Raw genomic sequence first — 14105 nt, forward strand, 5'->3', positions numbered from 1 at the left:
ATAACGAACACCCGAACATTTTGGTGTTCGCTCATCTCTATTCATAACGTTTGTGTGCATAAGGCATTTAGGAAGGATTTATGTACTGATACAGTGTTGTGATACTGTGTCAGGTCCTTTTACATGCAAAGATAATCTTTCAAACAGCCAATAACTTGACAAAGATAGCGGCCGAATTGTTGTTTTATGTGGACGCAATAAAGAAACATGTCCTTTTAGGATGTGAGTATGGGACTTTTTTTGGCACCCCAGATGCTGCTCTATATTTGAAGATATTTGTGGATGGATAGTCCAAATCCATTTTTGGAGAGTGCATACTATTCCCATCAGTTTGCTTCCCCTCTGGTTTGAGGTATATTTAGAGTGCTGTTGCCAACTACAACTGTTGCCAGATAATTTTAAAGGTGTGCCTGATATTTTCGGGTGCAAAAGCATCAAGTCCATGGGCTGTCCAATGTACAAGACCCTGCATGCGTACAGAATTGGACAAGAATAGTACATACTACGATTTTGTTGTTACTCGGACACTCCGTCTTGTCCATGTGCATATACCCTTATAATGAATCATTCCCAATTAAACTATATAATAATCTGCTCAGCTCCTTCTGCTCTATAACATGTTGCCTGCAGTTTGGACAGCATGTTCAAGCTATCCCTTTCAAGTTAGGAAAAAACTTTATAAGAACTCACAAGTATTTGCCAACACTAAGATAAAGAAATCCTTCACCCTAATTCTTAGCTACTAAATGTTAACTTATACCAATGACCCATTTTACATTAGATCAGTTTGTTATTTGGTGGGTTATCCATATAGTAATAACTTCATGCATTTAAAGGGGACCTGACACGTCCCCATAAACTGAGTTATGGTAATGTTAGGGGACGTGACATGGAGCCAGGTTATGTATTTTCATACTCACCTGCTCTCTGGTTCCTTTAGTACCTGCTGCTGAAGATCACGAACCGCACTGAAAATCAAGCTCTTTTCATAGAGCTATGTATGCGCTCCCCCATACAAGTCTATGGGAGAGCACGCACATTGGCACCGTGAAAAGAATCAGATATTCAGTGCAGCACGTGATTTTGAGCGACGTGGGCACCATCTGGCTCCCTTCCACATCCCCTAACAGCACTGTAACTTAGTTGATGGTGCTGTGAAGATGTGACAAGTTCCATTTAAAGCTAATGAGAAAATGTAAAATGTTTCATTATTTTCAGAGATGTGAACAGTTCAGTACTAGTTCTCTAGATTTTCATATTTATTGATTTATATCTTATTTTTTCACTACATGTATTGATTTACTGTGTTTTTTGGCATTGTTTTGAAAATCCAACATACAGTAATTACCCACTTTTAGCAGACTCTGGTATACATCAGTTTTGCTCCTTTTTATGTATTATGTTGCCAACCATGAAAATGTGTATATTTACTTGTGTGTAAAAACTTAAATGGGTTCTACATTATTGTGTCTGCTGCCCACATCCCAACATTAAAGGTGTTGTCCGAGTTCTAGCTGTTTTGTTGCAGGAGGCAGAAATGATGCATTCAATGATACTCCATTAAGTGGGACAACACGGCAGAACTAGAACAACCTCTACAAATAGTATGGTGCTCTGACTACATACAAGATTGTACTCGCATGTAAACTCTGAAAAGGCTGCAGCATTCTCATGAGTTCCGCAGACTCTTCAGTCATCTGATCAGTGGACTTCCTAGGCAGCGTGCCCCTTACTTATCAGATATTGATTACCGATCCTGAGGACAGACCTTTAGTTTTCAAAAGCTAGATAAGCCCTTTAATGTTTTAATTTTTTTGAAAAATTTTCATATTGGATTTGACTGGATGCAAGTTATTTAGTTTATTTTACATTTCTTCTCTTTATTAACAGAAATGATTTCTGTATAATCCTTTTGCCTTACACCTCAAAAGAGTAATCTATTTTTCAACACATCTGCAATATCCGTGGTATCCATTTCAGATTGTATAATTAAAAAAAATAAAACAGGACTGACTTTAGGATGTAGAATAGTAAAGAGAGGTTTCAGGGCAGAATGTTTATATTTCTAGAAAGACTAAAGGCCCGTTTAGATGGGGCGAATGTCAGGCAAACGATGCCCGACACTCCTCCCCCCAAGTACCTGTTCACGTGCTTTTGCACAAGAGCAAGTATCATTGCTTCACAGCAGGGCGACTGCCGGAGATTTCTCTCCCCCGGCCCTCTCCATTCACTTAACATGCAGCTTAAAATCCTGAACGACGATCGTTCAGTGTAAATAGCAGCCATTCAGTACTGAATGGCTGCTATGTTAAGTGAATGGAGAGGGGTGGGGGGGGGGGAAGCGAGGAGAGAAATTTCCTGCTTCGCTGTGAAGCAACAATACTCACTCTTGTGCAAAAGCTCTTGAGCGGGTACTTGCGAAGTCGAGTATCGGGCATCGTTTGCCCAACATGTGTCCCGTCTAAATGGGCCTTAACATTCCTTTAAGATCTATATAACAAATGTATATAGATTGGTCAATTGCTATGACAATGACCTAACTTCTCTGACTTGTGCCAGTTGATTGTCTTTTCATTAGTTAAGAGCTGTGAGTGTCTCAGAAATCTTCCAATGATATTCTTTTGTAAGTACCTACCTCCAAACATGTTGAATGATCAAAAAAGAAACCAGCTAGTGATTAAAATTTCCAATTGTTTTAAATCTACAACTACTACTATGTAGCCATATATGTTTTCATGGAAACGGAGAGCAAACAGACTTTATGTAGCATGATCCTGCAGTCATACATCTTAACATTTGTCCCCTACTATATGCTAACATAAATATGGTACCTCACTTTAGATGTTTTACATTCTCTTAAATGGTGGAAGGTGTAAAGATAAAATGTATGAGCAAAGACTTAAAGAACTTTATTTGTAGAACCTGGAAGAAAAAAGGGAGAAGGGGAACATGATCAAAACTTTTAAATATGTTAAAAGTTTAAAGATGGCTCAAGAGGGAAGTGCTATTTTAGGAAACTAAGTAGAAACACAAGAACAAGCGTGCACAAGATGAGATTAGTTGAGAGAAAAGGCATAAGCAAATGTTGTTTTACTGAAAAAGTAGTAGATCCTTGGAATGAACTTATAGACGTGATTTTAAAATCAACAATAAATTAATTCAAGCATGCCTAGGGTAAGCATATATCTATCCTAGCAGAGAAATAATAAGCTAACTAGATTGACCATATGGCCTTTTATCTGTTCTGTTTTTGAACTCATTAAGGAAGATGAGGATTTTTTTGGCAGAGCAGAAGTAACTTTTCAAATTGTTGAAATAGAATAAATTTTAAGAAGCAGAGGAATGGCAGCTTGTGACCCAAAGCAGTAGGAGGATCAGCAGGCAGCCAGCACCCATACTGCTCAGGAACCGGTACCAGGCTCTCACACAGGAGAACAATGAAGAGGTGCATCAAAAAATGACTTTGCCCACTAAGAACAGTCTAGTAAGCACTTGGAATCCTCTTGAATGGATAAAAAGAAATGTTGTGAAGAAGAAAAGGAGAGTAGTGGTTGTGGGGGATTCCCTGTTGAAAGGAACAGAGGCCGCTGTCTGCAGACTTGACAAAGACTCACGATAGGTGTGCTGTCTTCCAGGTGCAGAAATCAAAGATGTGTTTGATAGTCTATCAAGACTCTTGAATTCTACAGGCTACTACCCATTTCTACTAATATATGTGGGGACAAATGACACAGCAAAAAAGGATCTTCCAAATATCTGCAGAGACTTTGAAGATCTAGGCAAGAAAGTAAAGAAACTAGGACCACAGGTAGTTTTCTCATCCATCCTCCTAGTGGATGGTCATGGAATAAGGAGTTTGAACAGGATTCTAGGGGTGAACAACCGGCTAAGTGAATGGTGCCATCAGCAAAGATTTGGATTCCTAGATCATGAAGTGAAGTATCTATATGATGGATGCCTTGTTAGAAACAGGTTGCACCTTACAAGGGCAGGAAAACATATTTAGCAGGCGCCTTGCTACACTCTTCAGCAGAGCTCTAAACTAGAACAATATAGGAAGGGAAGTGAATGGCCAGTCAAAAATTCAGAAGAAAAATAATAATAATATAATAATAATAATAATCTTTATTTGTATAGCGCCAACTTATTCCGCAGCGCTTTCACTGAGAAATAGAGAAGTAAGGGTCCGTTTAGACCTGCCGATTTCTCATTTGAACAAGCAAACAATGTCAATGTTCGCTCTGGCAGCCCATTTATACAGGCACACACATTGTTGGCTCGTTCAAACCAGAAATATTCAGTCATTCACATTCAGTGTATAAGTGAATGAGAAACAACTGTATGATCAGTATTTAAACCGGGTGATTAGTGAATGAGCCAACAATGATTTTTATGCCTGCATAAAATGAATGATGAAAAATAAATAAACATTGTGTCATTCGATTGTTGGCTGCTTTTACACTGAACAATTATCGTTCATTTTCACTCATTTAAATTATTTTTTGAATGATAATCATTCTGTATAAAAGGGCCTTAAGAGACAGCAATGACAAACTAAAATGTTTCTACACAAATGCACAGAGCATGGGAAACAAACATGAAGATTTGGAGCTTCTAAAACGAGAAGAGAAATATAATGTCATAGGCATCGCAGAAACTTGGTGATATGATACTCATGCTTGCAATTCAAGGCTTGAAGGATATGACTTATCTTTAAGAAACAAACTTAATAAAAGAGGAGGTGTAAGGAAGAGGGTCTGGATCAGAGTCCTCAGGTTGTGGCCAACTCAGCAAGAATAGTGTAGCTAGAGGAAGCCGGGGTCATACACGAAGCAGCAGATACAGCAAGGCAGCTATGTGGTCAATGGGAAACCGGGGTCATACACTGAGCAGGAGATACAGCAAGGCAGCAGGCAGGTACGAACAGGAACTTGACTAAAGGCTTAAGGCTCAATAATCATGTAAGGGAGGCATGCCAGGCAAGGTTTAAATACCCAGACTAATTAATGAAAACTAGGTGGATTCTTCCCGGGAACAGAAGCCGGAGCAAGGAACCAAGAACAGAGTTCAGCAGCGAAGCTGTCCACAGGAGTAATAGCTCACTGGGAAGAGTAGATGTTGCATTGTATGTTAGGAAAGCATAGCTCTCCATAGATTTAAGCTTCAGAGCATGGTAGTTCTGTAGAAACTGTTTGAGTAAGAATACAAGAAGAGAACAACAGAAAGGACACCATTGTAGGCATTTACTATAGACTACCTGGACAAGAAAAAGATATGGGCGAACTATTTCTACATCAGAGTTCTCAAAAAAGTATGACATAGTGATCATGGGGTTGTTTCAAGATATTTGTTGGGAATCTTTCTGAGGCAAAATAATGGGTCCAACAAATTCTTATCCCCTCTTGCTGACAACTTTATCTTGAAAAAGGTAGAAGAGAAAACAAAGGGGTCTGCTCTGCTTGACCTAATTCTTACCAATGGGCAGGAAATTGTTACGGAAGTAAGGGAGGTTGGGACCTTAGGAGGGATCATGCTATACTTAAATTTTGGAAAACAAGTGGAAGAAGAACTGAGAAAACTCAAACTTCAAGGTTGGATTTCAGAAAGCCAGATTTTAATGGACACAGAAAGGACGGATCTAATAGATGGATGTTCTTAAGGACAGAAATGCCTAAGAATAATGGAATGTATTGCAAAATGAGATTCTCAAGGTACACTTTTAACAATCCCTAAAAGAAGGACGAATGGGAAGAATTTAAAGAGATCAGGATGGAACACATGCTAAAAAGGAAGAAATAAATGTTTATCAAATGGAAAGAGGAGGGGCATTACGAAAGAAGATTCTAATACTGTCTACAGAAGCTGTAGGGCAAGTGTCAGAATAGCTAAAGCTGATAATGAATTGAAACTTGCAATAGAGACCAAAATCAATTAAAAAGAATTTTGAAGGTATGTCAAGAGCAAAAAAAGCCAAAGATGCTTAAGGATGTTTACAGGATGAGAATGGTGAATTGCTTAAAAAATGATGTTGAGAAAGCTGAACTTTTAAAATCCTATTTCATGTCTGTTGTCTCACAGAAAGTATATGCAACATTAACTGATCTTCCCTGTGCTATTGGGTGAATAAAGGAATGCAGGCTATCTATAAATAGAGAGATGGTGAGGGAAGACTTAGCTAACAAAAATTAATTCAAGTCTCCAGGTTGAGATGAATTACATCCTAGGATACTGAAGGAAGAAGAAGGGGTAATTGTTAAATCATTCGTCTTAATCTTTGAAAATTGCTTGAGAACAGGAGTAGTCCCAGAAGATTTCAGAACGGCAAATGTTGTACCTATGTTCAATAAAGGGAACAAGGTGGATCCAGGAAACTACAGTCATATGAGCCTGACTTCTATCCCGGTAAACGTCTTTGAACAAATTAATAAACAGCATGTATGCAAGTACTTGGATGAGAATGGAGTAACTAACCAGAGCCAGCAAGGGTTTGTAACAAACAAGTCATGCCAAATGAATCTAATTTCCTTCTATCACAGAATCGCCGACTGGTTTGATCAGGAAAATGCGGTAGATATACTATATCTTGACTTTTTAAAGCAGTTGACAAAGTATCTCATACCATCCTTATTGAAAAAAGTACCAAATATGGGATCAACAAAGCAACTGTTAGGTGGATTCACAACTGGCTGAGTGATTGCACTCAAAGAATAGTAATAAATGGTTGCACATCCAATTGGAACAACGTCTCAAGTGAGGGACTACAAGGCTCTCTTCTGGGACCAGTGTTGTTCAACATTTTTACAAGTGATCTAGATGAAGGAATTAAGGGGGAAATGATTACATTTTCTGATGACACAAAGCTAGGAAGGATAGCTAACACGAGAGAAAGAGAATTCCAAAAGATCTAGACAAAGTTGAACAGTGGGTGGGGACTAACAAAATGATATTTAGCAAGGAGAAATGCAAAGTACTACAACTGAGCAACACAAATGAAAAAAAGCACTACAGAATTGGAGGGATTGGGCCAAGCAGCAGCACAGGGGAAAAAGACTTGGGTATACTAATAGATCACAGACTGAACATGAGTCAACAATGTGATGCAGCAGCAAAAAGACAAACATATTTCTGGCATGTAATAAAAGAAGCATAGAGTCTAGATCACGTGAGGTAATTATTCCCTTCTACTCTTCCTTGGTCAAACCTCATCTGGAATACTGTATCCAGTTGTGGGCACCCCAATTTAAAAAAAGATATTGACAAACTGTTCAGAGAAGGGCTACCAGGATGGTGAGGGGTCTGCAAAGCATTCCCTCTGAGGAACGATGAAAGGATCTGGGAACGTCTAGCTTAGAAAAAAGAAGTCTGGGAGGAGGCTTAATAGCTGTCTACAAATATTTGAATGGCTGTCACAGTGCAGAGAGATCAGCCCTATTCTCATTTGCGCAAGGAAAGACTAGAAGCAATGGGATGAAACAAAGGGAGGAGCGAGGGTGTTCAATGAGTGGAACAGGTTGCCATGGGAGGTAGTGAGTTCTTTTTCAATGGAAGTGCTTAAAAGTAGGCTGGGAAGACATCTGTCTGAGATAATTTAGTGAATCCTGCATTGAGCAGGGGGCTGGACCCTGAAGGTCTCTTCCAATTCTACGATTCTATGATTCTAGAGTACAGAGTTTGTTTGCTCTTTGTTACCCTAGTCTACGTAGGAACTGTAGATACAAAACTGTGGGAAATTTGTACTAAAGACATATTGCAAAGTTTTCACATTCTTCATTTTAGATATATGGAGGATTAGCAAAGAGTAGTATCAAGTTATACCATTTAAGAGACATTGTAATTGATACATACTTAAATATGTCCCCAAAAGTTTTTTGGAACTGTCTTATTTATCTTTCTAGAGCTTTCAGAAATCTATTCACATGTTGCATAAATGACCCCATTCACACATATTCAGTCACAGAAATATCTGTAAGATTCAGTATTTCACATGTGAATTGACCCATAGCAGTATCTCTGATAGATATGTTGTTCAGTCCTATTCCCTATTTACTGCAAGATTAGTGCTAGTTATTTCATACATGACTCTTAATATATCTAAACCTTTTACCAAAATTAGGACCCATCCAAAGAAATACGTTTAATTGCAATCTTTTCTGTCACCACTAGATTCAAGGATTCTAATCTAGTGATGGAAGAAAAAAAATGCACAGAAAATTTTAGTTGTGTGGTTGTGCCGCTCACCATTCATTTTAATATGACCCTTCTCATGAACTTGTCTCCTCATTCCTGGGTTCCTCTTAAACTCTGGGTGCGTACATAAGGTCCTAATGGCATTCTGTGAGAAAGAAGAACCTGGAAGCAAGTTCTAAAGCAGTAGATAGCCAATTTTAAAAGGGCACACTCATTGGGAGGGAATTGGCTCAATCCTCTCCCCTAAATCTTTCCTTTGACATATTAGCAACTTTTTTGTTTGCCTCACCATTTTTTGCATACTAGAATCATTTTAATTATAGTCTTGGTAAGTTCTATGTTTCAAGCATGGTTATTCACTAAAATCTGATGTTGCAATTGAGTAAAGAGGTTTTCTGAGACTTAGGATTGATTATTAATATCAGATTTCTGTGGGTACTACTCCTGTAACCCTACTAACCCAGCATGTGAAGAGGATACAATGCTTAGGAGAGTTATGCAGCTTATTCCTTGGCCTCTGATGTCACCTTCATTGGTCACCTTCATGCAGCTCAGTCCCGTTTAAGTGACTGTGATTGAGCTGCATTATCAGGCACCACTGCCATGAAATATACAGCACTGTGTTTGCCATACAACAAAGATGACAGAGCACCTTGGCTTCTTCAAGTAACTGTTGGGTGGGGGGTTCTTAGGGGTCAAACCAGCACCGATCAAATATATTTATAACCTATCCTACGGTTAAAGCATTTAAGTCCCAGAAAACTCCTTTAAGTTATATGAAAAGCAATTAAGTAATGACAAGGTTTTTGAATCTGGATATCAAGGTTACACATACATCATAAATCCATTGTCTACATCTGTTTGTATATTACAACTTATAACTACACATAAGCTATGGCCAACAATTATGCTCTAATATTTAACAGCGTTTTTAAATCACTGCCTCAAGTCATCTTTATAGAGTTAATATATCTTTTTTGACCATTTTTAACAATCAATTTAACATTTATTGCTAAGCCCATTGTTATAATTTCAGGATGTATGGCATTTATACACATTTCATTATTAATAAGTACATAATTGGAGTTGGGAAGGGGTTTTTTTGCTAAAATTAGGAAAATTGGCTTCTACCTCATGGGGTGATTTGCCTTCCTCTGACTCTATGTTGCAGGATAATAGGCTAAGCTGGATGGATATATGCCTTTTTTTTCGCCTTGCATAGTATGTTACTTTAATTGTTGTTGAATAAACTTGAATACTTTTAGTTTCCCATTAGTGTAGAATACGCAATCACTTTGGAATTTAATCATTATTGTAGATTCTCAACTTTTGTTATATACTTTTTGCCTTTTATTGCTTAATTAATTCTAAGCTTTGTACAGTTATTTTTTCTATAGCAGGTGAGTAGTCTTAGGTTTTTATATGATTATGACATGGTTCAATATTGCCTACAATTTATATAAGCTCAAGTGAGTTGGAGTAACCAGTAAGAAAGCAGAATACCCCTAAATTAATAAGATTTACTTTTGTCTTTGTTGTGATCTTTTTTCAAGTTCAGTTCAGAGAGGGCTACTGCTTCTCATTGAAGAGATGCAGCTGATGAATGGAGAATTATTTTCAGGCAATGCTTCATGGGAAAAAATATGAAACTTAGCTGTTCTCCAAAACTAAAAAAAAATGCTTCAGTGTTTAGTTGAAATGAGAGACAAACCTATGTAGTGTGAATGTGAATGCAGCCTCTCCAAAAGAAAAGACACTTGATTCATCTTAAAATGTAACTTCAAAATCACTTGAGGCAAATCAACCTGATTCACAGAGAATAGCTCACATTGCAAATCATCATTGTCATTATTTTCACTTTTTTATTTTTACTAAAATACTTTCTTGATGGTTTCCAAGAAAATACATCAAGGTTGTGTAAGTTTTCCTGCTATAAGCTGAGTGGATTTGTTTTTCCATTCAGGTATCACCACAGTATTGACAATGACAACATTAAGTACGATAGCAAGAAAGTCCTTACCAAGAGTTTCATATGTCACCGCCATGGATCTATTTGTGACAGTCTGTTTTTTATTTGTATTTGCGGCACTGATGGAGTATGCAGCGCTTAATTATTACTCAAGTTGTAAAAAGCCAAGATGTAAAAAGAAGAAAAAATCGGTAAGTTTGACAGCTTTTCTATGTGTTATCTCATTTGCATTTCATACAACAAAGTTAACTTAAATACTGATTCAATGAAATATCATGACAAGCACTAATGTATAAAGGATATTTGGATTAAAAGTGTAGTTTAGAGTTTAGGCCACCCAGGAATTTGTATTGGAAACCATCCACCTGCTAAGAAGTGCAATTGGCAGTTGTAGTAGTTAATGTGCTAACTTCCAAGTGGCTCATGGGAGTGCTGCAGGATTGGCATGTTGTCAGGGCCAGTATAGGCTTAAAGTAGTTTTCAGGTAGTGCCAGCTGTCAGTACGTGAATACCATTGCTCTGACCCCTGTGTAGGGGCCGTTGCTTGTAATTGCAGGCGTAGTTCTAATTGAAATCAATGGGAGCTGCATCTGCAATTACAAGTGCAGCTCCCATTGATTTCATTGAGAGCTTCGCCTGTGATTACGAGTACTAGCCACTACACAGGGGTCAGAGCAGCAGCTTTTGCTCCACCCCTGGTGTATAAAGGTATAGACAGCCGGACCTGCTTGAAAAACCCCTTTAAGCTACAGCCTTAAAGAATATAATAGTAATATTTGGAAGAACACTGGTAAAACTTTTTAAATAGAATTAAAATATGAATTTTCACTTTTTCTCTGGAGTTACAATTTAAAGCAACCCTCTGATTTAAGGATAAAATGACTTGGAAGCAGAGAGGTTGGGGGTATATTTCCTGGACTTGTTCTTCTCTGCCATCTGTTAAAGCCAAGGGCTCTGGTCCTAGTTTTCAGCTGTCCAACAATTTTCTATCTAACTAATACACACTGTATACTGTTCTCTGATTGGCTAGTGCTGATCACGTGAGTCTAATACTACCAATACACTATAGATTTAAGGTAGTTTGAAAATTGTGTTGGCCTCTTGGACAGATAAAAATGGCACCTGAAACCAACAGCCAAGAAAAAAAGTGCAGGTAATATAGTATCTGCCCTTTCCAGTACTGGGACAGAAATTTGTCCTACAACCAAAGAGTCACTTTAAGTGGTTCCTGAACAGATATAATGTCATTGTGACTTTCTTTGGATTTAGTAGAACTTTAAACCAATAGTTTTATTTTTCAATTTTATGTCAGTCTTGATTTGCCAATTCACAAAAGTGGCAGATTCTCTAGTCCATTTTTTAGTCCATAGAATACACTGGGAAAATTGGTTTGCCCATTACACTACCTATTACATTGCAAAAGATGAATTCCAAACCTGCACCCTAATTCCTATAGCTGATGTATCTGCAACACATTTTTCCAATGATTGTCAAAACTGAAACTGGATGAAAAACATGCTTGACTCTAATTCCAAGTTTTTAATCTTGTATTTTTAATTACTGAATAATAAGGTAAAGTTCAAAAAGTAGAGATGATGTGAAAGTGATGTTAGCAATCTATAGAAGAACAGATGAAGAGCAAAAGGAAAGAAAATGTATCTCATATTTTTTTCTATTATAGATTGTGGTTAGCTTAAAGTATTCAGCCCTGAATCTAGTATTAAAACTTGGTGAGTCTTCAAACTGTTGACAGGCTGATAAAAAGCAATATATGTGTCAATGTTTAATGAGACTGTGCTGACTAATATTTATTATTTTAACTTGAAGAATATATTTTATTTCAAGGACAGGACCATTGTCTTTCAATGAAGGAGTATCTGGTATTTCAAGTTTATTATGTTTGAGAGAAAAACAATCCAATATAGACAACAGTATTAGTAGATTTAATAGATGTCCTTGAAAATAGCTTATTTTTTTTCTTTTTAAAATTTTCCTGATGAAAACAGGATGTAATGTGTTTACCTTGGAGGGAGACAAGTACCTTCCATGAAAACATGCAACTATGTGTATATTTCCAGTTATTATTTCTATAATAACTCTGTTTGTATAGCTCAAGCCATGCAGTTATCTACACAGAAATTATTTCAGTTTATCATCAGTCTCTACTGCAAGTTAAAGGGTTTTTCTATATATAGTTATTTATTTTATATAGTTTTGGTCTCCACATGACTGTATAAAATACAGTGCAGTGCCAGACAACCGTTTGTGAATGTGGACGGGCGGCTGCAGTGATCTCTAGCCAACTCTGTCTCCATTCACTGAGCAATCCTCACACCTGTGTGAAAGCACCAGAGCGGTTATCGCTGGAATGGCAGTTGTCCCGTGTAAAAGGGCCCTAAAGGTATGAATTAAAGTCCTAAGTTCAGATATTCACACATATTAGCTGGTTACAATGAGCTTGCTTGTTTTGTTGTTAATGTATTTTATAATCTGGTTCAACAATTGTCTAAATAATAGAAGTGGTTCTTTTGATGACATAAACCCAAGGATGCTGTTCAGACTTTTGAGAGATTGAGTGATTATTCCTTTGTCTAATTGAAAAAAGATTGCAGATTTCAGTGTCTCAGCCAAAAAAAGAGTTAGTAAAGCCCCATTTAGACGCAACGATTATGCCACAAAATTCATTCAAATAATGGCACATTAGCGATAATCGTTGTGTGTAAATGCTGCCATCATTCAGTCTTCGTTTGCACAATCATTTTAAGGTGAGCTTAAAATCCATTGTTTGGCTGGAGAGTAGATAACATAGACGGTTTACTGTGTTCTGCAGTTGGAGATTACATTTTTTTTAGCTGACAGCTGCTGTGAGAACCAAGGAGCTGATTACAAAGCTCTGACGACCTGCTGTGTTCTGCAAGCAGCTCCTGGAGGCTCCTTTACATGTAAATTAAGCTGATAAAGTGCTAATGGACATTTGTGTCCATTAGCACTTTATGCAAAATGATCGCCAGAACCGTCAATCTTTCAATCATTTGAAAGATTGTCTTTGCGTGTAAATGAGCCTTAAGGCATCCAGCTATCTACAGTACTATAACTGTTTTTTGGGATACTGTTATCAAATAGGGATGTAATACTGTTTTTAATTAGAGCATTCAGTGCTATGTAATTAAATTACTTGCAAAACTTTACTTCATTGTACAGAACCTAAAAATACAATTGTTACGGCATAGTAAATGTATTGTTACATAGGATAAAAATTGAAAAAATTGAAAACCGTATTAAATACTTTCTGATTCAGTGTAACTAATTTTAAAAATGTGAAATTTCTGGCAGCTAAAAATACAACATTTCATCCCTTGTAATAAGCGTCCACGGCAAAAATAGAAGTTTATTGAAAGGGATAAAACAGGGTACACAATACTTAAATGTCACACTGCTTTCTCAGCATGCATAAGATCATTCAGTTCAAAACAACCTACCACTTTACTGCTGCTTTAGTTCCTTATATAACTTTTTTTCTAACGAATACTATGACCTCACTCCAAGCCCAGTGTAAGAAGTCAAATGGGAGCACAATGTAAGCAGACATTAATGCTTAAAAAATTATGTTACAAATATAGCATAATCTTCCTACTTCTCCAAGACCCTCTGCTTGAAATTTTCTAATAGAATTTTTTCACTGTATAAAATATTATTGCATTGGTACAATAAAAAAATGTACCAAGAAAATTGGTACTTGCCAAGTACTAGATGTTTTGACCTAGTTTGCCATTGAAAGCTATAGGATGAAAGCATCACCCACAGGGATTTTTGGGAAGAGGGGGCTTGAAATATAAGTCCTACCCTGAAAATATGCCCTAGCTGCAGGAAAAAGAAAAATACATTACCTAGGAGCGTTGACCAGGGCTCCTTTGCATCTTCTCCCCAGGTCCACAACACTGTGCTTCTT

The 14105-nt window shown here is 37.3% G+C and overlaps 1 protein-coding gene across 1 annotated transcript in view; it reads left to right on the forward strand.

Moving 5' to 3' along the window:
* The window catches only part of GABRG3 (gamma-aminobutyric acid type A receptor subunit gamma3), a 489714-nt gene that overhangs the window by 442164 nt on the left and 33445 nt on the right, over positions 1–14105 (forward strand). Inside the window, exon 8 of the mRNA XM_066579283.1 lies at positions 10151–10347. Coding sequence (XP_066435380.1) covers positions 10151–10347 — 197 coding nt within the window. The remainder of the gene's footprint in view (positions 1–10150; positions 10348–14105) is intronic.

Source organism: Eleutherodactylus coqui, chromosome 1, assembly GCF_035609145.1.
Source record: "Eleutherodactylus coqui strain aEleCoq1 chromosome 1, aEleCoq1.hap1, whole genome shotgun sequence".
Lineage (NCBI taxonomy): Eukaryota > Metazoa > Chordata > Amphibia > Anura > Eleutherodactylidae > Eleutherodactylus > Eleutherodactylus coqui.